The sequence below is a fragment of the Desmodus rotundus genome, chromosome 5, assembly GCF_022682495.2.
Source record: "Desmodus rotundus isolate HL8 chromosome 5, HLdesRot8A.1, whole genome shotgun sequence".
Lineage (NCBI taxonomy): Eukaryota > Metazoa > Chordata > Mammalia > Chiroptera > Phyllostomidae > Desmodus > Desmodus rotundus.
The window spans coordinates 6,520,113-6,546,052 of NC_071391.1; the positions used below are offsets into that span (position 1 = coordinate 6,520,113).

Below are 25,940 nucleotides of genomic sequence, written 5' to 3' on the forward strand. Positions count from 1 at the left end.
ACCTATACACTGAAATCTATAAAATATTGCTGAGAAACTAATGAAGTCCTGAATTAGTAGAATGCTGTATTGTTTTCATGAGTTAAAAGGCTAAAATTTGCTAAGATGTTAATTGTCTAACAAGTTTTATCTATAATTCTATGTAATTCCAATCAGAATTTTTGTAGGCTTTTTCTTTTTTGGTAGAAATGGACAAACTAATTCTAAAATTCCTATGGAAATATAAAAGACCTACTGTTGTGTAGCAATACACGTTCAAAGTCTTGTGCTGTACTAATTATGCCTTTTATTTCCTAGAATCCATTTCAATACATAACACAGACTCTTTTTATAACTTTAATTATTTTGCTAATGGCAGATAAAGCATCAAAGAATGTAGTCACCAAGAGTATTTATATTGCTGGTAGAATTATAAGTCATTCTTTCCTTTTATTTTTCAAATCTGTAATGTGATGTTATCACGTATTTTAAAAAGTTAAAAGGATGTCTACCTCTAGCCCATAATAAAAGATGCCAGCTGCATCCTGTAGTACTCTTCTTACACCAAAAGAGGGCACTAACACATCCAACGATAATCTCAAGGTTAAGGAAAAAAGATACTGGTCCCTGCCATTTCAAGAGAGAACACAGCAAACCTTGCTGACTCTCTACCCACTGATTTTTATTACTGGATTTTGGGAAAGCCCTTATTTTGACTCCAACTTCAGCCATTCCCAAAGGTCAACTGTCCTCCCCCCCCCCCCCCCCCCCCCCCCGCTTTTAAGAGAAGGGGAGGGAGGGAGAAAGAGGGAGAAAGATTTATCAGCTGCCTTCTGCACATGCCCAGACCTGGACCAAACCTGCAACCTAGGGATCAAACCGGTGACCTTTCACCTTGTGGATCAGTGACCAACCAACCGAGCCACACCAGTCAGGGCCAAAGGTCAACCATCTTGAATCTACTCTCCCACGTATAAACCCAATCTATTTGAGATTGCATGTCATTAAAGTTCAATATTTATTTTTTCCTTTGATGTAAAATTTACATACAATGCAATACACAATACATGCACTGAGTTTGAACACATGCATATGTGAAGTTGGTCTAGAAGGCATCCAGATATGCAACATGAAAAAGAGACATTTATTAAAGAAGGTACAAGAGACATTGTGCATATGATAATGATGCTTCAGTCCCCTTCAGAGTAGGCACCTTGGGACCTCACAGTTCTCCCAACTGCTATTAGCTGCTCCATCGAATCTCATTGGTGGTTTGAAATCTCTTCCCTTTCAAAGGTGATTTTAGTTTTGGGAAAAGCCAGAAGTCGCAGGGTGCCAAATCTGGGCTATAGGGAGGCTGATTTAACCTGGGTGATTTGATATTTTGCTAAAAAACTGCCCAAGACATAAAGCATGAGTTGTCGTGATAAAGCTGACAATCACCAGTTGCCCATAGCAACTGCGGCCTTCTGAGTCATCTGAATAGTTTTCAGAGGAATGTTGAAGCTCAACACAAAATTTGCTGCAGATTTGTTGCTCTACTGGCTCAGTCATTTTGAATGCAATGACCACACAGTACACATGCTCACTCAATGGTGTCTACCGCCTCCACTGACCAGTACAGTGAAGTCATCATTGTTCACACATGCGCATTCCAGTCCACTCTCCTTGGCTGCCAGGTTACATCGATGTCATGCAAACTGTTTGTGTTATCTTAACAATGGGTGGATTTTTCCGGACAGAGCTCGTACCTATGTAACCCTATCAGGCTAGAGAACATAACCATTACCCCCAAAGTTTCATGTTCCTCCCCAGTCAATACCCCAAGACGTAACCACTGCTCTGATTCCTTTCTCTGCACCAAAGTTTGCTTGTTCTAGAATTTCACTTAAATGGAATCATGCAGTATGGATTACTTTTGTACTGTTTTGTTAACTTGACATAATTTCTGAGCCACCCATATTTCTGCAAGATAACTAGCTACACCACAGGTTATCTATTCCCTTATGGTAGACAACGGGCTGATTCCAGCTTTGAGCTATTAATGAACAAAATGGCTATGAACATGTTATGTCTTTGTACGAACACGTTTTTATTTCTCAACAGTAGAATTACTAGGTCATGGGTCAATTCTCTAACCCCCCCCAAGCCAACCTTTCTCCAAAGTATTTGTACTATTTTATTTTACATTCTTACCAACAGTTAATACATTGTAGCTGTTCCACAACCTCACCAGCATAGGTGTTGCCAGTCTTTAGTTTTAGCCATTCAGGAGGATGTGCAGTGCCATAGTATTTCCATTTTAATTATGTGAAGATTCATGGTGCTGAACACATTTTCATTGGATTCTCTGTCATTTGTGTATCTTTCGTGAGGTGTCAGAATCTTTTCTGCCCAATTTCTTTCATTATGTTGTTTGTCCTTTTAATGTTAGAATGTAGTTTTTACTATTTTCTGGATATTAAGCATTTATCAGATAATGTTTTGTAAATAATGTACTTTTCCCCAGGCAATGACTTGCCTATTAGTGGTGTCTTTTAATGAGGGAGTTTCAATTCTGATTAAGTCTAATTTATTATTTCGTGCCTAGCGCATTCTGTGACCTAAGAAATCTTTGCCTACCCCCAAATCATGAAGATATTTTTCTATGCTTTTTTCTAAAAGTTTTATGGTTTCATCTGGCTGGTGTAGCTCAGTGGACTGAGTGTGACCTTCGATCCAAAAATTCGCGGGTTTGATTCCTGGTCAGGGCACATGCCTAGGTTGCAGGCCAGGTCCCCAGTAGGGGGTGTGCAAGAGGCAACCACACATTGATGTTTCTCTCTCTCTTTCTACCTCCCTTCCCCTCTATCTAAAAATAAAAATCTTTAAAACACACACACACACAAAACAAGTTTGTATTCCTTGAACAAACTCCATGTAGCCATGATTCATTAACCTTCTGATATATTGTTGATTTGCTAATAATTTGGTAAGAATTTTTTATCTTATTATTTGCATGAGGGATATTAGTCTATAATTTTTATTTTTGTATGTCTTTGTCCAGTTTTGGTGTTACTATCTACTAGTCTACTATTTAGAAAATTTTCTCTTCTTTTTCCTGAAATGCCTGGAAGATTCTCCTTGTAAAATTTCGGGGCTGGACCATTTTTTTTAGTAGACTTTTGATAACAAATTTAATAGAAATTATGTTAGCTTTGGTAAGTTGTATTCTTTTCAAGAAATTTGTCCATTTCATCTAAATTGATAAATTTGTTGGCATAAAAGCTGTTATTAGTCTACTACCCTTCTAATATCTGTAGGATCTTAAGTGATAACCCCTTTTTCATGCTTGATATTGGTAATGTTTTTTTTTTTCTTGATTAATCAACAAATGGACTTTGTCGATCTTTTCCAAAACCAAATTTTGGAATTATCATTTTGCTTTTTATTCCACTGATTTCTGCTCTTACCTTTGTAATTTCCTTCTACTCACTTTGCTCTTCTTTTTTTAGCTTTTTAAGTTGAAACCTTAGATCTTTGGATTATTTTTCTTTTCTAACCTACACATTTAGAGCTGTAAGTTTCCCTCTCAGCACCGTGTTCCTCAAGTTTGACATATTGTATTTTCGCTGTCATTCAGTTTCAAACATTACAATTTGTTTCTGGTGATTTCGTTAAGCTATAGATTATGTAAAAGTATCTTTGCTTAAGTTTCAAATATTTGGGAATTTTCCTAGGTATCTTATTTTTCTTTGTTCTAAAATTTAATTTCATTGTGATCTTAGAACATATTTTGTATTATTTTAACCCTTTAAATTTACTGAGTTGTTTTATGGCCTGGCATATTGTCTATATTGGTGAATGTATCGCTTGTACACTTGGAAAAGAACTAGAGACTGATAGATTTTACTGAAGTAGTTCATATTTTAAAAGATTTACTCATAAAGTAAGACAATTTAAAAAGGTTTTCAATTCTGAACTCAAAAAGGAAGACCTGTCGGCTTCTTGGTCTAATTATACTTGTTTTCCTTAATTATCATCTAAAAGTATGTATTAATCATAGAAGTTGGTCAGTGACAAATATCCTAAACTTCCATAGCCCTTTCTACCTCTCCTAGGTGAAATAACTCGGTTGAGAAATACTAATCAGTATTCACACAGAACTTTATTTACTACAACACTAAAGCAGGGCAAAACAATTATCACCATATTAACAAAGGAATTTGTTGAACCAGTCAGGCTAGTTGTCTAAGGTCACGCTAGAGCAGGAACTTGCCAGATTTAGACACTGGAGTTCTTGTAGCCTAATTCCCATACGCCTCATCACTCAACAGAACTGCTTGTAAGAATCATAGCAACTGATGACGAAACCTAAGATATACCAGAGTCAGAGAATCGTATTATTGAAATGATATTAAAGATCATCTAACCTTAACATCTTCACTTTACAGATAAGGAAATCGAATCCTCAAAAGGTGACGTAACTTAACTGTTCGAGGTCACACTTCTAGACACAGAAGGCAACAATGAGAACTTAGCACTCCTAAATCCATGCTCAATAATCTTCAATTACTAGGGAATAACAAGTATCCTTTGCTACCATTTCAAATCTTTGAGTTTATTAAAAAAAAACAAACTTTGATGTTGTTACTGATAATTATTAACAATTCATCCACTTAGTTAACAATTAATTAACAAATAATTATCCAGCCAGGTCCTATACTTGGTGCTAAATGAATATTTACTATGTCCGAGGCACTGTATTACCTGCATTTTCATATTTAATTCTCATGATACCATTATAAATCTCTCTCTTTTAAGGATTACCATCTAGGAAGATGAACTTATCTGCCCGTGGTCTGTAGTCAGGAAACGAAATGCCTCTATAAAAGGTAAGTGGTGCCCTTCTGCCACAGCAGCCATGGGCCTCAACAAGGGCCACAGGTGACCGAGAATGTCAGGACGCTGAGGCGCAGCTGGGGACACAGGCACCTCACCAAGCACACCAAGTTAGTGCACATTAGTGAGGGACGAGGTTGGAGAGGCGTCTCATTCGCTCCTTTTGAGGGCGCCCCTGCCACAGGGGTGGGGCAGTGCTGGGGCTGCGGTGAGGAGAGGGAGCCAGCTGCCAGGACTGAGCCCCCTCCGTGCATAGCAACACCTCACAGGAAAATAGGTACATGGTCCATCACACTTGTAAGTTTGTAATAACAAATATATCATTTGTGTTTTAAATATTTAACTCCCTGCATTTCAAATAATATTTGAAATTACTTTTCAAAGAATTTCATTTGAAAAAGAGATCTATTGTCAAAAAAGCTTGAAAAACCCATAGACGCCCACAGAGCACCTACAATGACCATAAAGCAAGTACAGAACTTGGTAGCAGATTAGAGGCTGACACTCCCTTTTGGAGGCCCTAAGTATCCTTTTTCTCTTACACTTTCCAAGACCCCAGAACAGACAGCATTTGAGGTAATTTAATGGAAGGCCAACTGCTAGAAAAGGAATCATTCAAATAAACAGAAGGTAAGAAAAGGGCTTTCAGTACCATATAATGAGTTTGGCCTGAAGAATATTAAATAAGGTCTAAAGTAGAACACATGAGGTCTCCTAAGTATTACTCACAAAATAGTGTTACAATACAGGTTACCTACTTTTGGAGCATAATATCTCTACGGTATAAGATCAAATTAATTAAAAGTTTCATTTACTGTCTATCCCAGCAGGAATTCCTTTATCTTTGATTGCCAAATAGATTTCACAAGGCCCATAGCAAAAAACCCAAGTGTGAAGTGAGTAGTGTACTATTCTGGAGATTTAAAAGTAAGCTTTGTAAATAAATGAGAGCCTAGTGATACTGTTAAAAAGTATCACTCACCCTAGGGTCACCTGTAAGGAAAGAACAACACAGGAAAAACTGGAGTATACAAATTTTTTAGGAGAATATTAGTTTTACCAAGTGGTCTACTGCTTTGGGAAATATTTGTATAAGAAAGCCGAATCAAGCAACCACTAACAAAAATCTACCTGTCCCCAGTACGCGGTGTAAACGGTTACCTGTGGAGTCTGTCAGAAGTCCTGCTAGGACACGCTTGTTTACCAGCTCGGTCTTGCTGAGGCGGGACACATCTACACTAGTGGTTTCTTTGATAATGGTGGGCTTTCTGAAAATCCCAACATCAGATCCCTTGACATCTGTGTGTTCTTGGACATCATGTGACCTCTGTGGCTGAGAAGATTCTGGAGCAAATGTGAAAGTCTGTTTGAGTGTTTCTTCAGGAGAGTCCACTTTATCCCGTGCAGGGGCGGACTTCTCAGTCTGCCTCTCACTCAATTCTTTAAGGGCTTTGATTGTGAGCTGTTCCTGTTCTAAGTCGAGAGATGCTACTGAAGTACCTTGGGTAGGGAAAACATCCAAAAGCTCACTTCCACTTAATTCTTTGTTTTGTTGAGAGTATTTGCTTTTTATGTCTTTAATTTCAGAACCACCTGACTCACATTCATACAAGACTCCTACAGAAAGAGTTGTTTTGAAGTCCGCAGCCCTCTCTGATGTTGCTTCAAATGCGTTCCCTTCACTTTTATCCACTATTCCTTTCTCTCTGGTTTCTGTAAAGGCTACCATCAGGTCCTCCGGGGAAGAATCATGTATACCTTTAATACTTTTTTCATGTAATGACTCCAAGTGGGCAGCGGCTTTCAGGTTTGGTGAGAATTCTGTCTCATTAACAACATTTGAAGATGCTGCTGAAGGAAGTTTTGGGTCCTCAGCTGTAAGAGCCTTTTCAGGAATAGTATCACTCATTCTATCTGACTGCTTCACATCTCCCGACGTAACATTCATATCAGGTACGTGGGAACCTGTTGCCATACCAGGCTTAATTTGTGGCTCAGAGTCACGGACTGGCCCTTCAAAGTTTTCAGATGCTTTGGTTTCCCTGTTATAATTGAGAATCTCTTTGATTTCTTTCTCATCTGCTTTTACGACAGCACTTGGAATGGAAACAGGTTTTTCGGCCTGAATTTTGTTACTTTCAAATGAAATACTGGCTGTGATGTCCTCTATTACTGTGTCATCAGACTCACCAGAACTATCAGCCTCGGTCACTTCTCCCAACACAGAGCTCTGCCGGTTCATTTCACCCTTCGGGTGGCCGTCAGGTAGAAACACTTTTACTGTGGCCACGCCAGAACCCAGAGAGACACGTTTCTCAGGCAGAGATCCAGGTGACTCTGAAAGCGCGTCACCTGGTTTGTGCACGTTGCCTTGCGCACCTTTGACGTTGGCGTCTGTTGTGGAATCAAGAGAGCTTGGTATAGGTTTTTCAACGGCAGCATTTTCTTGTGGGAGAGATGCTTCTGCCCAGTTACTGGTTGATTTAGCGATGGGCATGCTCCCATTAATAGAACATACAGGAATTTTCTGATGAGTGTTAGTTTTAAGACTTACAACAGGAATTTCTGAATTATAGTCGCTCGTGTCAAGTCCTGTAGTTTTTGTGATGTAGTCGGCTTTATCGCTCTGCTGCTTCACTTGGGGAACCAAATCCCAAGTCAGTATTTCATTAGTAAAATTATGCATATCACTGACACACCTAGACACCTCTTCTAGTGCTGCAGTTGTGTGTGAAAACTGCCTAGTGAGCAAGGCGGAGGTTGGGAAACGCCCTGCCTCTTTATTTCTCAGTGGAAATACTTTGTCATTAGACTCTGAAATGTCTGCAGATGATTCTTGATCAGTGTGCATTGCCCAGCTACCAAAATCATTGGCACTCTCCTTATATGCGTTTTTATATTCTTTGTCAAATGCTGCTCTGTCGATAATTACTTCAAATGGTGATTCGGGGGAATCCTTTTCAATACCACCACCTCCTGACACTTCGGATGGGAGTAAGGAGTATGTGCCAATGCCTTCTGCCCTAGCCTGCTCAGTGGGTGGTTTCTGGGCTGTAAGCAAAGTAAACCTGTCATCAGCAGCCAAGTCCGTTTTGTCATTCCCACTTGGTATCTCACTGGGGTTCTTGGATCCTTGGTCTTTACTTCTCTGTTCCTTCGTTTGAACAACTTCCTCTGAGAGAAAAGCAGAATGACCTGGGAAACTGGCTGGAATGGAAGGGCGGTGACAGTGACCTCCTTCCCCAACAGGAACTGGGGAGTCGGCTCCATCTTTACTGGTCTCCTGAGGCTTTTCCATCTTTTCCACATCTAGAAGAGCCAAGCAGTTTTTTCCTTCTTTGGCTAAAATAGGCTGGCTGCCTAACACTTTGCTTTGTTCTCCATGTAGTATTGCAATGTCAGTTTTATGTATTTCAGAAGATGAAAGAAAGGAGGAAGTCAAAATCTCTGAAGGTGGCTCACCAGAGCAAAGAGAGCTCATTCCCTCTATGGTTAGAATTTGAAAGAAAAAAATTGTTTACCAGGTACAACTGTGCATTAGCTGGTCAGGCCAAGCAGCATGCTTTTCATTTGTAAAATTACACATACACACACAGGATGTACACACACAAACACGAAACAAAACCGTGCCAACTGTTACCCTACAGCCATGCACAAAATTGCCAAAGGTGAACAGAAAAGCCACATCATGCTCAAACTGCAAATAACAAAAGCCAATTTTTTTTCCATGACACTTTTCAGTCGACTTTTTCCATTGTAAAGGTAAAGCATAAAGAAGGGATGATACTGGGAAATCTGGGGAAGTCCCTCTTTGTTCTGTGTCCAACAGAAACAAGGCGATCCATACAAAACAAACAACTTGATACTATGAAGTGCTGATAAGCTCTCATCTGAACAAGTCAGAACATACCGCTTCTATAAATCTGCTGGTAACAGTCTGAGAACCTGAGAAGACAAACTAGTGACCAGAGTTCCTTTTGATTTTCAGGAGATACAGCAGAACCCGCCCCCAGCCCCAAGTCTAAAAATCAGACTAGAATTACTGTTCTGACTACTGGGAGGATTGATCCTAGGTATAGATGGCCTCAAGGGTTAAACTAAAGGTACTGAAAAAGCTGGCCTGCTCCAAACTCTCTTGTATCAACTTGCCAATTTAACCAAACTGAACCATGCGAATTGGTTTCTTAGGTTAAGAAGAGTTAACTCGAGAGAGTTAAATCCTTTTAAAACAGAAAATAGCCCTGGCTGGTGTAGCTCAGTGGATTGAGTGCAGGCTGCGAACCAAAGGGTTGCCTGTAGGGCACATGCCTGGGTTTTGGGCCAGGTCCCCAGTGAGGGGCATGAGAGAGGCAACCACACATTGATGTTTCTCTCCCTCTCTTTCTCCCTCCCTTCCCCTCTCTCTAAAAAATAAATAAATAAAATTAAAACAAACAAACCAGAAAATATCCTTTAAAAAAGTATACATTAATTAAGGCTTATCAGTTATTAATACCACAGAACCCACTGATTTATACAATGTTGTCTAACTTCCCAATCTAGCAAGTTTTTACTGGGGAAGAAGATCAGAACAACTGTTCCAAGGGCAGACGCTGTCTTGGCACTTACATACTGCTGTATCTTTGCAGTTGGAACAAAGAAGGTCTTAAATCATTCCATATGAATGATTCAGGTCCGACAGGTGAGACCTAAGTAGACTCTGGACAGCAATGCCTTGAATGGGAATGAGAAATTGGGAAGATGTAAAAGAGAAAAACTTCTGGGATTATCCTTAGCTTATGTTCTTTGTCATATGAGAAACGAAATGATAATTATATAAAAGAAAAATTATGATTTTATTCAAAGTCATTTTATAAACATGGAAAGAATGTATCTTAGTGCAATGAATAAAATCCCACTATTATAAAACTGATGTAACAGGGACTAGACATTTAGATATTAAAACTGTGATCTGGGTAAAAAGTCTTTGTAAACGGAAGAGAACAGTGTGGGGGCACAGACCGCACTAGCGAGACGGAAAATGTCTGAAGCCAGCCGTAATTCGTATGTAGTTCCAATGTAGTAAACATGGTCACATCTATCATTGTATAGTAGGGTTGCTCAGCAAGACTGGATTAAGGATTTAAGTGAAGCTCAGCATTGTAGGTTAAAAGTTCAAAAACTTGAAATGTAAAGAACTGTATAGGCTACGTGTAAATCAGAAATATTCCACAATCTGAGCTATGTGCTGTTATTGAATTTACTAGTCACTGTTTCTACCAGGACACACTCAATGGACTAACTCTGGACGAAAGTAACACTGTTTGGGAACCCCTCCCTTCAACAGGAACGGAACTCTGAGGTGTGCAAAACTGACCCCACCTTCCACAGCATGCTCAGCTTACGTGTTTTATGAGATTTCAGATGATTCAAATCTGTCATCTTACAGGCCAAAGTGGGCAAAATGAATTAGTAACAATTCAACAAATATTTATTAAGTGCCTAGCATGTGCCAGACACTGTTTTAGAAACTAGGTTAAAAGCAGTTGAACAAAATAGAAAATATCCTTGCCTCTGTGGAGCAGGAGCGGAGCAGGAGACAGGCAATGAGCAAATGCAGTAAGTAAGATGGGGGTGATCTGGTGGTGGCCTTGATGAAATGAAAAAAGAAAGCATCGGACACTGGCTGCTAATCGGAGAATACCCACAGTGTGTGTGTGTGGGGGGGGGGTAATGGGAAGCATGGTAGAAACGTTCTATGCTTTGTCAGTTTCCCCAGTCTTGCAACTCTTAATACTCCAAATGTTTTGAGTGAGATGTGTAACTATCTGGGGTGGAGCTGGAAGATTAGGTCAGAAATCTTCTCTTCATAATACCAACAAGCCTCATACCGAATGCCATGTGACTGCCTTGCAGGCTAATAAAGATTCTGTAATATGATATAACTCTTACATACACAAAATTACGGTATGTTTCCTAACACCTTTGTGACTTGGTGTCTGGGGTGGTAGTGTCTTCTGGGGGGCAAGCTTCGAGGGTGAATAGAGTGCGCTGCTGCAGTAATCCCTCAGTGATGGTGAGCTGCAGGTGCCAGCTCTCATGACTGTCAATCAAACTTTCCCACCCGGAGCAAAATAAGTCATCTGTGCTTTAACTTGAATTATCTTGTTTAGAATTTCAGCAAATGAAAAGAGGTTCCTTGGCTAATTAAAACTCTTAACAAACTTGGACAGACCTGACTTGTACCAAGACAATGGAAAAACTGGGCTGGAAGTAGTTTATAAAGGAATGAAAATGTCAAACAGAACAAACATCAGAATCTAATAGGCCTTTTAGAACAGTTCCCATAAGTGAGGACTATCCCAATTAGTCAGTATGGCACTTAGTCAATCATTGATGTTGTCCAAGTCTGTACCTGGTAAAACGGCAGAAAACTCCAGGGAGTTTGAAGATTGCTAGTTTTTAAACCACCATACACTGGCCCTGGCTGGTGTGGCTCAGTGGATTGAGCATCAATCTGACTCCCAGTCAGGGCACGTGCCTGGGTTGTGGGCCAGGTTGGGTCCCCAGTAGAGGGTGCAAGAGAGGCAACCACACATTGATGTTTCTCTCCCTCTTTCTCTCCCCCATCTCTAAAAATAAATAAATAAAATCTTAAAAAAGAAAAAAAACCCTGTATACTGTAAAACTGGCTGATGAAATAATTATGGATTATCTTACATCTCAGAAAATGTCCACTACCCTTTTTCTCTTTCAAAAGACTCAGATATTCATATGTAATACAAGAGACTTTCAGCGTTACTCAAAACAAATGTTTGTCAAAAAATTCCCTCATCATGAATATTACCTAGTTATTTGCTGTCCTGGGATTTCATGTGCACATTCATTTTCAAGAATTCTAATCACTTAAAAATATGGCATTCCTCTATTAACAAACAAGGGTTATACACCTACATATGGTAAGCAGTAAAAATGTCAGAACCCTACAATGATCACAGAATGTCCCCAAATTTATCCAGTGCTGAGCTCCTTGCTTATCCTTATCTTCTTAAACTCTAAATCCTTTTAAGTCTCCATTTAAGTTTATTTTCTGAAATAAGACTAGAAAATTAAGTTGTCAGTCGTATTCTAAATTTCTGGATAATTCCCAAACCAAAAATTCCAATTAAAAGATGCAAAATCTTTTCATCACGCTTACTAATCGTGTGGCCTTGGCAAGTTGCTTAGTCTCATCTGGAAAATGGGGGTACCAAAGCACCTAACTTAGACTTGCTGTGAGTTAGTACATGCAAAGTGCTCAGAACAGTAATTGGCACTTAGCAAATTCTTAATAAATGTCCCCAAACACCACGTTTTTAATATATATGTGTATATATATATTTCCTGATACAGAGACTCCAGACCATCTGCCTTTTTATTAGGGGAGAGAAAAAAAGACACTGTTGAATCATAACCACTTTCACCTGCTACATAATAGAGAAAATCTTCACTCAGAATTTTAGACAATTTCCCCCCTATCATTCACAAATAAAAGGAAGGAGTTAAAGAGCTTTTATCTATTTCAAAATTTTGGGTGATGCAACTTCTAAATCAGTTAGTACAAACCAAATGCCTAAGATAACCCAAGAACTATGCTAGGTTCTACATGGATAAAGACACTTAAGGTAGCCCATATAAAAAAACTGTAAGCCAATGTTGAAAGGATAGAAGCTTCCTGAACAAAATGTTTCAGCAAATGATCTTTATCACCATCAAGGTCCAGGTACATTTTAGTTCGATGTCTGACTAGCTGAGCGGGTTAATAACCTAGCACAGAAACAGCCTCTGGCACCATCTTTTACGGTCCCTTTCAAACTTTAGAGCAACACCTGGTGCTTCCCGGGCTTTTTATCTCTGACTCCCTGACTCAGAATTTCCAGAGGATAAAGTTCAGGAGACTCTGCAGAACAAGTTTCCCAGGCAATGAACCTGGTTCGAGAACCACACCTTGACTTATTTTATTAGTTCTGGAAGAGCAGAGTGAGAAAGCTGTACTGTAACATCCCTCAGGGGACACTGCCACTGCCACCCTCTTTGTCCCTGAGCACAGCTGGAGGGTTAGCAGGGGATGGGGTAGGAGCGGTCCTTGGTGCCTGCTTTGGATACATCTGTATGCTGATTTTGAAGTACACTAACCTGACATTTGGATTGGAGTAAGGAAGAGCTGCATTTGGCTAGATCACACGGTGTGGAATTGAAAAATTTTCCCTCTTCTACGCCCTTAATATTTCATCTTACAGGTCAAGGTGGGAGTTAGAAATGACAACAAGAAAAAACAACTTCCAAGTGAATGCTCTGTACACATCAAGTAATGTATTCAAACTGAAAAGAAAAACACATGCCTATGCTTCAAAATAGCTTCTCTTTACTGTTTCTTATTCCCCAAACTGTCCTTTAGTTCTTCCTAAGAAGAGCGGATAGCTTAGAAATCTGTTACCATTTGGTTACTAGTTGCTCGCCCCGCCCCCACTTCTCTTAGGCATTCATTACTCTTAATTGAAAGGATACCTGTAACATGGAAAAACCATACACATCAGTGGACAAAGACTGCCAGCCTGAAAGCAGCCACTGACTTACTTTGCACATACGTATACTATGCGTATTCATACAAGGGAGGCTTGAAATATTCAGGTATAGGTTTTCCTACACTTGAATTTTCTCATATTCACAAAACAATAAAGACAAATTTTCGTGCAAAACAACATCAGCAACTTTCAGCCACAGCATCAAAATAGGAAGTTAGCCAGCAGACACTTTGCAGCCAAGCTAGACCTTAAACAAAAAGTCTCTTTTTGTACAAAGAAAAATGTTTTGCTTTTGTTTAAAAAAAAAAAAAAGGCTGTAACTGGCAAGATTTTTTTCCTCAATGCTTGCCCCAAAGTTCAGTGTTTAACTTCCTATTCCAGATGCCTACTGCATCACCCAAATTTAATGCAAATGTTGATTACTGAAACTGCGCTTCCAATTCTACATGGTTTATAGATCCTCTCCAATTTTATTTTTACCTACTTTTCTTCCAATATTTTCTAAAGAAAATCATAGTATTTTCTAGCCTACACTTTTATTAAAGGTTTCAAAAGCAGAAACCAAATTTCAGTTTGATTTTGTGTTTGATGGAAGAAATACATCCCCCAAATGATACTAAATTGCAAAACTAATAGTGATGATGTGGTTAAAATAGTAACTTCTCTTTTCAGCTCTCGTGATTTTAACATTAATCTCAAAATGACATCTCTAAAAAGATCTGTAAGCCCTAAAATGCAGCTAATATACTTTATCATCTTTATAGTAGGTAGTGGTTATGGGCATGGGCTTTGAAGTCCTAGGTATGTCACTTACAGTGAGACCTTAAGCAAGTTATTTTACCTTTTAAATCCTGGTTTCCTCAATTGGTAAAAGAGCCAGAATCTTTCCTCCACAAAACTGGCTATGAAGATTAGATGAGATGATTCATACAAGGTACTGAACACAGTATAAGCTCAATAAAATCAGCCACACACTACATCTACACCTCTGTTAATACCTTAATTTTAGTGTACAGGACAACGTTATTAAAATTTACTCCTCTATTTGGAAATGCTCAGGGATTAGGCTGAAATTTAACTCTTTAATGATAAAAAGGAATCAATAAGCAAAAGATCTACTCCGGAGTTAAAACTGATTACTCCACTGACATTCTCATCACAAATCTATTCATTAGCTTTCAAAAAGCTTAAACTGCTAGCTAAAGTAGCCATATACTTCAAAGTAGTACGATTTAATAAATATTATATAATTTATTTTTGAAGTATTTAACTCCTTTCTTTACTCAGTCTAAAATAACAGTTTTGGTACATGCATCTCACAAAGCTCCATAATGATAAGTATGTATTTCAGGATTAAAACTGTCATTCTTAAACATGAAAATGTCCCATTGAATTATGGCTACATATTGCTTAATGTGGTTTAGGTATATATAAAAATGAGGCACAATTCTCCAAGGTATGACGCTAAGGGATATGCAAGCCAGAGACAGGTTAGTAGGGGAGGTGCCAGTAATGGGCTGACTCAAGGTGCCTGTTGGTGGCGGCAGTCACTCTGAAAGGCCTGTGCGGGGCAGGACTGGTCTCAGCTACTCTCCCCGGAGTTCTAACTCAGTTAATCAAGTACACCAACAACTTCCTCTTCTCTTATTTTTATTGGGGCAGAGTAGAAGCACCAGTCTCGGCTACCTTAGAACACACTTAATCGCTTGCCAAGGTGTTACTGCAAACAACTGCGCAGGCTGATCTTTAGACCTGCCCGTGAAGCAGAGCAGCAAGTGGTTACTTTTCCACTCTGTGTGTGTGTTTGTTTTGCCAAAGAAAACGTCATACTAGAGGCTAGATTGAAACACCTCCAGATACATGACATTCTTAACCACCTCTTTACCATACTGTTTTAGCAATAACACTATCCTGGTCAAAATAACTCTTTCCACAAGAGCTAAAAGAAAGAATGACAAATTTATCTTCTTTTACAATCTCTCATACTCACTGTAAACTTAAGCCTACTCCAACATTAGTTTTTAATTAAAAAAATTCTTTTTATTGACTTCCATTCTGTGTGAGTGTATGGGTAATTTTTCCTAATAAGGATTAAAACAGTTTTTAAAGCAACGGTGGCTATCTTCTCAACTTTCCATATGTTAGGGATGTTGTGCTGGGCTGCGCTGTTACACTTGTTAGGGTATCAGTTACCCTTCTATATTAAAAAAGTGACTGAAAATTGTTAACTATAAAGGATGTATTTTAAAATGTCTGAAATATTTACAGTAGAGAAATATAATAATTATTTGTTCTATTTACAGTGTGTTTTTACTGGTTTATTTCCCAGAGTGGAGTCAATGTAATACCTATTTACTTGAATTATTAAAATTTCTAATGAGGGAAAAAACTCATTAAAAATATCATTCTGGTTGGGTTCCTGATGTTAAGAATCACTTTGTAGGTTTGAGTTACTTGCTAACATTCACAAAATATTTATCTTTTAATGTAAACACATTAATTTCAAAGGTGATGATTTGACCCACAAGATACCAAATTCACACAATAAGGCACACTATAAAGAGTTTGGGGGCTCTAATGTTAGCAACCGGAATTAAAAGCAACAAATTATCTATAAGGCTTCCTAAGAAGCAGATTAAACCTAGAAAAAATTTTACTAAATTAATTTTATCCCATTATGTTTTTATTCTTTTAAGGTCAAAGTCTTCCTAACAAACACGCATCCAGACTTTGCATCTAGAGAATTTAGCGAGGACAATTAACTGTCTGCACATGGTTTCTTAGGCCTATCTAGTGAGTTTAATTACCTTTTTTAAAATAAGGGTTTTCCACTGACCTACATTTGATGAATAGCACAACAGCACAAGCGAAACAGTACTTTATCATTAGTGCAAACCAATGAAGCACACGGCACTCTCTCTTCCAGCTCCTTGGCAGTGCTACCCCTTCACAAACCTATAGGTAACACACATTCCCTTCCTCACTAGTTGGCACATCTTAAAAAAAAAACCAAACAACAAAGCCACAACATAATCTGTAGGCAAATAAGCCTCAATTGCCAAAAAAGCAATTGCCTTGTTCAATGTTCCGTGGCAATTTAGAACTAGCCTAGCTTTTGGGACAAGTCTCAGAGAATTTCACACTAAAAAACTCTAGCTAACATAGTGTATTGGTGCAATGGAAGCACACTTTTATAATTTTTCCAAATCTAGTACCTCCCCAAAGCAGTTACAGAACTACCGATCAGTAGTTAATCCAGTTAAATGGATTCTGGGAGTGGGTTGTTTCCTGAGCCACAATTCTATCTGTTCAATTCTGTGCGAGTCTTTTATTTTCAAGAAATACTCAAAACCACATCTCAATTCAAGCTTGTGCTATGTTGAAGGGTCCACCTAGCCTCATTCTACTTTATTAACCTTTATAGGAAATTCATTGGAAACTGCTAAATAATATAAAGGACTGGCTTTCATTAGTTTTTATTGAATGGGATTTGGGGGCAATAGAAAACTTGTGCCTCATATCCCCAGTTACAGCCTCTTTCTCAACATTTTTCTTTTATTAATGCACACACACAAAAAATGACAGACTTGCCTTGTGAGGTCGAAAATAGAGATACAGGCTGAGAGGAAGAGGAAGAAACAAAGGAATCTGAAAGAAAATATACAGCATGAGAATTTGACAACCTCACAAAGGAATTTTAACTTTTATTTTATTTTGGCCAAACATCATAATTTCATTGGGTTTAAAGCAAGAGGGGAAAACCCAAGTCTTTATTTCCAATTACTGTTTTCACTCACCTGATAACAAAACCTTATTTCATTTTGAGATGCATTTCTAAAAGTTAATCCATTTTGGGGGGGTGGAGTCAAACAGTCTCACCTTCAAAGGAAGAAAAGAGGGACTCCTAATACTGTTAAACAATCAAGAAAGATGATGCTTCCCTGCAACTCTTTGTGGGAGAGGAAAAATAGGTATCTGATTATTAACTGATACTTGCTTTTAACCAGTTTAAACTGCATTTAGTGGAGTTAGTCACTAAAATATAAGCATTTAAACATATAGAGCTGACAAATAGGCAAAGTTGACCCTGAATACTTAAAAAAATAACACAGTTCACAGGGAAAATAGGATTACATGACAATCTTCACCTTCTAAATTACACTCCTCTAACTTTGGAAACAGTAAAATTTTAAAGGCATATACCTTCCCCACAACCCCCGCACCTGTTCTTTAGCTCGGCAGTTATACTTCTGGGAATCTAACCTGCAGATATCTTTGCATGTGTGTACAAAGCCATGTGTAGGAGGACATTCGTAAGAGCAATAGTTGTAAGTACTAGAAATAATCTAAGTGACCATCAACAGAAGACTAAATAATTTAATACTTGCTGTTATGAAAGAGAATGAGATTCAGGTACAGATGTTGAAATATATGTGTTGATACATTGAAAAGCAAAGGGCAGAAGTGCCTACAGCGTGCCCACATCTGTTAACTGGCAACAAAAAGGGACTAGCAAAAGGGACTTTATTGAGGTCTGGCATGGGAAGGAGATTTGTTTTTCACTACAAGGTTTGGCCCTTAAAAGAAAAGGAAAAAAGTCCTGCCTGGTGTATATAGCTCAGTGGATTGAGCGTGGGCTGTAGCCCAAAGGGTCGCTGGTTTGATTCCCAGTCAGGGCACGTGCCTGGGTTGTGGGCCAGGTCCCCAGTGGGTCCCACATGAGAGGCAACCACACATTGATGTTTCTCTCCCTCTCTTTCTTCCTCCATTCCCCTCTCTCTAAAAATAAATACATAAAGTCTTTTAAAAAAAATGAGACAAACCAAGAATATACATGAAAAATGGGGAAAAAATTAATGAACATAGCAGTAAAAAACAAAACCCTCCAAAAGTGTGCCTAAATATACTAATCTTTACTTGTTAACTCCTTTTTTCTTGCAGTTATAAAAATGTTTTTGGAATATTAGAAATATTAAAATGAGGAGACTGCTTTAAAGAAATGGGCCACAGCTATACCGGCAAGTACTAATTTAAGAAAACTATTTAGTCAACAAATACGGAGCATATGAGCTCCAAGGCAGACTTTAGTGGCAGACAAAGCAGTAATTCAGTAACACAAGACCAGAATTTAAAAACCAAATGCTTTATAACTATCTTAAAATGTAATATTACATTTACTCCTACAAACAAAAAACTGACCTTTCCTTTTTTAAGTAAGGATCTCTATCTATTTCTTTAATGTTTCCAGATGGGTTCATTCCTAGATGCATTTTACCTTCAACATTATATCTGTTAACTGGTGATTTAAATCAGAATAAACTTGAAAAACCAAGTGCTAAGCCCAATGCCAAAAAAGATCCTATGAAAGTGCCTTTTCACCTCCACCTAACACCTCCTCCTAATGGAAAATTTCAACACACACATTTTTATGCATAGCATCTATCCTGATACAGAACCCAGATAACCGGTTAATAATTTGCAACAATATTGCATGAGGTCTTCTAACTTACAAAACCCCAATTTACTCATACTCCACATTTATGCTACACAAAACTAAACCCAAGAGTAGTGATCTTAATTCTCAAATTCTATTAATCAAGCCAAACATTATCTTAAAGTAGCCAGGTCCAGAAACAGTCACTGGGGTAAAACGCAGGAGAGCTGGCAAACCTGGTGGTAAAGGTAAACAAGGAAGGGGAAGGCATTCTGGAGAGACAGAACCACTGGCCAGATTCCAAATGGCTTCAAAAGTCAGGTAATGAGCCCTGTCTGTTGTAGCTCAGTGGATTGAGCATGGGTTGCGAACCAAAGGGCTGCCAGTTCGACTCCCAGTCAGGGCACATGCCTGGGTTGCAGGCCAGTCCGCCGTGGGGGGCGTGTGAGAGGCAACCACACACTGCTGTTTCTCTCCCTCTCTTCCCCTCTTTCTAAAAATAAAAAAGGCCATGTAATGAAATTTGGATTACAGCCTGTGTGAAATGAGGAATCACTAAAAGTTCAGGGAGTGGCAATAGGACATGTATTTTAAAAAGAACTCCAGCAGTAGTGTAGAGTACAGACAACTGAAAAGCTACTGCATAATGTTGACCAGACAGGAGGGCGTGACGTAAGGTGGTGAGGACGGGAATGAGGGGATAGATTTGATGAGACAGAACACATAACTTGGAATCATTTGGATGTTGGAGACTGGATAAGTAAAACTCAAAGGACTGAAGGACGAAATGAAATGCCACTGACTGGGGTACAGAACAAAGAAGGAATTCCTTATATTAGCTTTCACTGAAAAACAAGTTGTCTAAGGCACTTCTCAGTGGAAATTGTACCACTATGACAGGCTCAGGAGAGTGGAAAGGGCTAGAGATGAATACCTGCAAGGTAACATTTAGCATAAATTGACACCACTGGAGTGAATGAACGTGTCCAGGGAGAATCAGAGGTTTTACAATGGAATCTTGAGATATACCAATATTTAAACAGGCACAAGAAAGAATAACCGGCCAATTCAGGGGAAAATGGTGTAACTTGGAGAAAGAACACTTTAGAGAATGATTAACAGAGTCAAAAGCTGCCCTGGCTGGTGTGGTTCAGTGGACTGAGTGCTGGCCTGCAAACTAAAGGGTCACATGTTTGGTTCTCAGTCAGGGCACACGCCTAGGTTCTGGGCCAGGTCCCCAGCAGGTGGGCGTGCAAGATGCAACCACACATTGATGTTTCTCTTGCCCTCTTTCTCTTTTCCTTTCCCCTCTCTAAAAATAAATAAATAAAATCTTAAAAAAAAAAAAGGTCAAAAACCAATGGTCAAGACTTTGAAATGAGTCAATGAAATTAAGTCATCAAGTAATTTAGCACTGACAACTCTGCAGTTAGGGTGGTGGAGGGGGTGGGGCCAGAGTGAATAAAACTTTTAAAAGCCCCAACAGTAGGATGGGTGATAAAGGGAGGAACTAAATACAGGGCAGCAGCTAGTGGGAGAGGCAGAGTGGAAGGGAAGATTTTTAGGAATGCAAATGCCTTAAACATATTATTTTTTTAAGATTTTACTTATTTATTCATTCATTCATTTATTTTTAGAGAGAGGGGAAGACACATTGATGTGTGGTTGCCTCTCACATGCCCCCCAACTGGGGACCTGGCCCGCTACCCAGGCATGTGCCCTGCCTAGGAACTGAACCTGTGACCTTTTGGTTCCCAGGCCAGCACTCAATTCATTGAGCCACCAGCCAGGACTATTATTATTTTTTTAAATTTTACTTTCTTGGCATTAATGGAAGCAAACTCATTAGTATTTTTTTTTTTTCATTCTCTTTTTATTTCCACCCATTGCTCCTGGTGGCCACTTTTTAAATTTCTATTGAATTTATTGGGGTGATGTTGGTTAATAAAATTATATAGGTCTCAACAGGCTATATTTTTTAGACAGAGAAGCAAGTTACTTTCAGGAACAACTCTGTAGAACAATTTTTACATTTGAGCCTAAAGCTTTTTTGTGTATGTTAGTTTCTACAGAGTATTGAAGCATCTTCCAATGCATAAAGTGTTTAAAATTCTACCTAAAATTAACATAAATGAAAATTAGAAATTCATCACCTTTTAGACATATTTTAATATTAATATTCTAATATCTAAGCAAGTTATTTTTATCGTTTACAGTTTTCTTCCTGCTCTATAACTGGGCCACAGTGATGGGCAGTCTTTCCGGTCTTTCTCGAGATCGCAATGCTTGGCGACAACGTTTTGTCATCTCAGAAGTTGCTAAACGGAGCTAACTAGTGCCTCCTCCTCCAACAGATCTGCAGGGGTAGGCAGACTGATTTCCCCTCAGACTTTAGACATTTCTTATCTTTTTGTGCTGACCAGGACCTCCATTGTATTAGTCAATAGAAGCAGTGAAAGTAGACTTCTCTTTGCCTCCCCAACGTTTTATCTATTTCATGATTAAGGCTTTCTTTCTTTTTAAAAAACTTTTACACTTACAGAAAAGGCCCAAAGAAAGTACAATGTTGCTTTATATCCAGCACCCAGTTTCTCCCAGTGTGAACCTGTTTAATTAGTATGATGGTACATTTGTCACAACTAATATTGATACAGCATTAATAACTAAGACCCATACTTCATTCAGATCTCATTATTTTTTCCCTAGTGCCCTTTCTCTGTTCCCAAGTCCCATCCAGGATACCACAGCACTTTTCTTTTTATCCTCACCTGAGGACATATTTTCATTGCTCTCAAGAGACAGAAACATGACACCAGAGATAAGCATACATTGGCCGCCTCCTGCATGCACATGCCGTGGATCCCCTGGTGCCGGGACTGAGCCTGCAACTCAGGCACTGCCCTGACTGAGAGTCCAACCTGCAACCCTTCTGCTACAGGACACACTCCAACCAACTGAGCCACACCGGCCAGGGCCCACATCACATTTTGTAGTCTTGTTTCTTTAGCTTTAGACTGGAGATGGTTTTGGGGTAGAAACACTACTTAGGGGAAAGGCCATCCTCGTCGTATCATATCCAAAGTATATGCCATCGCCCGACCCTTGTGGCTCAGGTGGCTGGGCACTGTCCAACAAACGGAAAGATTACCCATGGGGCCCACGCCTGGGGTGCGTGTGGAAGGCAGCCAATTGGTGTTTCTCTCTCACATTGATATTTCTCCCTCCCTTCCCTTCTTTCTAAAATAAAAAAATAAAAATAAATAAAAATAAAGTACATGCTAGCAATATGACCCATCACTGATGATGTTAACCTTGATCCCCTGGCTGAGGAATTTTGCCAGGTTTCTCCACTGTGGCACTGCTCCCTGCCCTTCCATACTGTGCTCATTGGAAGCAAGTCACTAAGCACTTCCCACACTCAACGGGCAGGTTACTTTTTATTTATTGATTTAGAGCTAACATAACTACTATAAAAATAGACCAATTATGGCCCTGGTCGGGTAGTTCCGTTGGTTAGAGCATTCTCCTGACACGCCAAGGTTGCAGGGTCAACCCCCAGTCAGGGCACATATAAGAATTAACCACTGAATGCATAAATAAGTGGAATAACAAGTTGATACTTCTCTGGCAGATCAATCAATCAATCCACTTTAAAAATAGATCAATTATAATGTTTTGGTCCTCTGGAACCAATAAACCTAGATAAAATCTAGTATCTAGTTTTTAAAAATTCATTTTTTTTGCTGCCGGAAATAAACTCCAAGCTGACTGGAAGTACCTTAGGGTTAAGGACCATCTTACATAAGGCACAGAACATTATGGCCGGCACACGGTATTAATAGAAGGCGCAGAATATGGAGGCTTGATCATTACAGAGGCTTAACAAATGTTTGGTGAAAACCAATCTCTAAGACATTTTTAGTTAGTAGTTTCCTCCAGTATAAATCAAAATAGTGCTCACTATGAAGATGCTCACTCTTCTGTTGCAACACTAGTTGGAGAGCTGTCTTTTGTACATTTATGGAGTAAATGTATGTTCAATCTAAGAGGAAGAACAAGCAGAATTCTTGTTGCAAAAGAAACAAAACTAGAAAGTCTAACAGAAACAAAATGTAATGCGTAAATAGGAAACTGATTATAAATATTTTAATAACCCAACTTTCAGATAGCACTATGGGTACTTTTAGAACTGTCTTACCCATTTCCAAAAATTGTACAAAATGGATTAAATCAAAATCTCAGATTTTGCTAGGTGTAAGATGGAAATTAATGGCATTACCATTTAGTCCACTTATACACTGCTCCCCCCAGCAATCACCACACTGTTGTCCACGTCCATGAGTCCTTTTCCCTCAGTCCCTCCACCCCGACCTCCCCCGACCCCAGCTGTCATCCTGCTCTCCGTCTATGAGTCTGGCCCCACTTTCTTTGTCAGTTCTGCTTGTTCATTAGAGTCCACACATGAGTGAAATCATATGATATGTCTTCCTCTGCGTGGCTTATTTCACTTAGTGTAATGTTGTCCAGGTCTATCCATACTGTTGTAAAGGGTAAAATTTTCTTCTTTTTTACGTTGAGTAGTAAGTATTCCATTGTGTAAATGTCCCATAGTTATTTTCTCCACTCATCCTTATGTTCTAAATCACTGATTTGATTCTCCATTTCATCCACTATACTGTTGATTCCTTGTAAAATTTCCTTTATTTCACTTAGTGTAACCTTTTTTTCTGCCTGGGTCTGTTTTATGCTGTTGAAGTACCCAATGAGTTCCTTGAGTATCTTAATAACCAGTGTTTTGAACTCTGCATCTGATAGATTGCTTCTCTCCATTTCGTTTGGTTCTTTTTCTGGAGTTTTGTTCTATTCTTTCATTTGGGCCATATTTCTTTGTCTCCTCATTTTGGCAGCCTCCCTGTGTTTGTTTCTACGCATTATTACGTGGCCTATTGTAGAAAAGTGCACCTGTAAGTTGGACAGGGCAGAGCCTTAGGGAACAGCCTGGGCGTCCCCTGTGAGCCAGGCTGATGGAGTCTCAGATACGGTGCTGCATGCTCTGTGGCTCCGTGGGGGGGAGGGCTCAGAGAAAGGACAATGGCTGCTGCTCGGCCTGTGGAGTTTTGTCTGGGAGGAAGCTGTCTCCCAGCACTTGTCCTGATGCCAGACACTTCAGTTTCTCCCCGTATGCCAGTGGTGCCCTTTAAGCTGCTGCCCTGGTGCTGGAGCCCAGAGGGAGTGAGCCTGCATAAATCCTAAGTCCACTGCTGACCCTTTGAGAGGAGACGCCTGAGAATCCTGCAGTTTCTTCTGCTGCCCCAACACCTACTGGTTTTTACAGCCAGAAATTATAGGGACTTACCTTCCTGGCACTGGAACCCTGGGTCGGGTGATCTGGTGTGGGGCTGGGATCCCTCACTCCCAAATACCCCTCCTGATTTTTATCCACCGGACGTAGGTGTGGGACCTCCTGTTTCATGTCTTTGCCCCTCCTACCTGTCTGAATGAATGTGACTTCTTTAATTCCTTGGTTGTTGGAATTCCATACGGCTCAATTTTCTGACAATTCTGGGTGATAGCTGTTTTGTAGTTTAATTGTAATTTTTGCTGTGGTTGTGTGAGGAGGCAAGACGTGTTTACCTCCACCTCCTTCTTACTGTAACTACCTGGAAGTGAGTCTTTCTAATAGACCAAAATTTGGCATTCAAGTGGTTATAAAAAGACACATTACTGAGGTAATGCCATTAGTGGAAAATAGGTTAGAGTCCACAAATAATGATAATAGTGAAAGAAGCCAAACTTAAACGTAAGTTATATTTATTACAGACATAGTTTTACGGACTTACATAAAAACTCTCTCCTCAGTACCTAAATGGATATATCAGTTTCCACAAGGGTAGTTTTTGTAAAGCTTGTAACACGACTGTTCTTTACCTGAGGTGTCTGAATGAGAGGAATTTATAGTGGTTCATGAACCCTGTGAAAGTTACGCAATCCCAGAAAGCCTTTCCGGGATTGGAATTTCTCTGTCCCTTCATTTATTCCGTAGACATTTACTGAACACCTATTATGAAACAAGGACTAGTTTTAGTTGCAGAACAAAAATAGTAAGGTTTCTGCTCTCATTCAAAAATATCCAAGGGTCTGCTTTGTGCCAGGTTCTGTTCAAGCATTAGGGATAAAACAGTGAGCAAAACAGCAATAATCTCCACTCTGATGGAGATTATATTCTCCACTCATATACCACTCATATTCTGGTATAGAAGACAATAAACATAACAAATAAGTCAAATATAGTAAGATAGATTATGACAAGTAGTTAAGAAAAATAATGCAGGAGAGGGCTATGAGGAGTTTTTTTTCTCTTGTTCAATTTAAATAAGCTGGCCAGGCAAAGACCTAAAGAAGATGCGGGAGAAGAGCACTCTAGACAGAGTGAACAGCAAATAAGACTCTGGGGCCGAGGGTATTCTTGGTGTGAAGAATAGCAAGGCGGTCAGCGTACTGAAGCTGGGTGATCAAGGAGGAGGCTGGGGCCAGATATTATAGGGTTTCATACGCCCTCTAAAGGTGTGGCATTTACTCTGGGATAGAAAGTCACTGGAGCACATGCCCGTGAGTTACATGATCCTACTGAAATTCTTCTCAGATTTGCACCAGCTGCTGTGCGGAGAACAGATGGGAGAGAGGCAAGGGAGAAAGTGCGGAGGTGTTAGGAGGCAAGTGTAATAATCCAGAGGAGCTATAATAGCCTGGTTGTCTAGAGAGGTAGCAGTGGAGGTGAGAAAATTGGTCAGACACCAGATATATTTTGAAGGTAGAATCAGTAGGATTTGCTGATAGTTTTATGTAGGAAAGAAAGTTAAGGATGACTCCAAGCTTCTTGATTTGGGCAAAAAAGATGGCCAGAATGGCCTTTTATTGAGATGGAGAAAACTGTGAGAGAAAGTGATTTATAAGAAAGATCAGGAGTTCAGTTGAGACACAGTAAGCTTGAGATGGCTACTAAGACATGGAGCCTAAGATGAAGATTTGGAAGTCATCAATGGTACTTCAAACCACGAGACGATGTCATAAATGAGACCAGTGAAAACAGATAGAGAAAAGTT

At 39.4% G+C, this 25,940-nt stretch overlaps 1 protein-coding gene across 3 annotated transcripts in view; it reads right to left on the reverse strand.

Moving 5' to 3' along the window:
• Positions 1-25,940, reverse strand: part of RTN3 (reticulon 3) — a 46,645-nt gene that overhangs the window by 14,337 nt on the left and 6,368 nt on the right. The window contains exons 1-2 of one of the 3 annotated variants that reach the window (XM_045183467.2): positions 16,995-19,226; positions 5,093-8,346 (exon numbers count right to left, since the gene is read on the reverse strand). The exons of 1 other annotated variant lie outside the window; for it this stretch is intronic. In XM_045183467.2, the coding sequence (XP_045039402.2) occupies positions 5,966-8,341 (2,376 nt within the window). In that variant the 5' untranslated portion in view covers positions 8,342-8,346; positions 16,995-19,226 and the 3' untranslated portion in view covers positions 5,093-5,965. Of the gene's footprint in view, positions 1-5,092; positions 8,347-16,994; positions 19,227-25,940 lie in introns of those variants that run through there. One more of the 3 variants, XM_071221395.1, reaches the window with a different exon arrangement.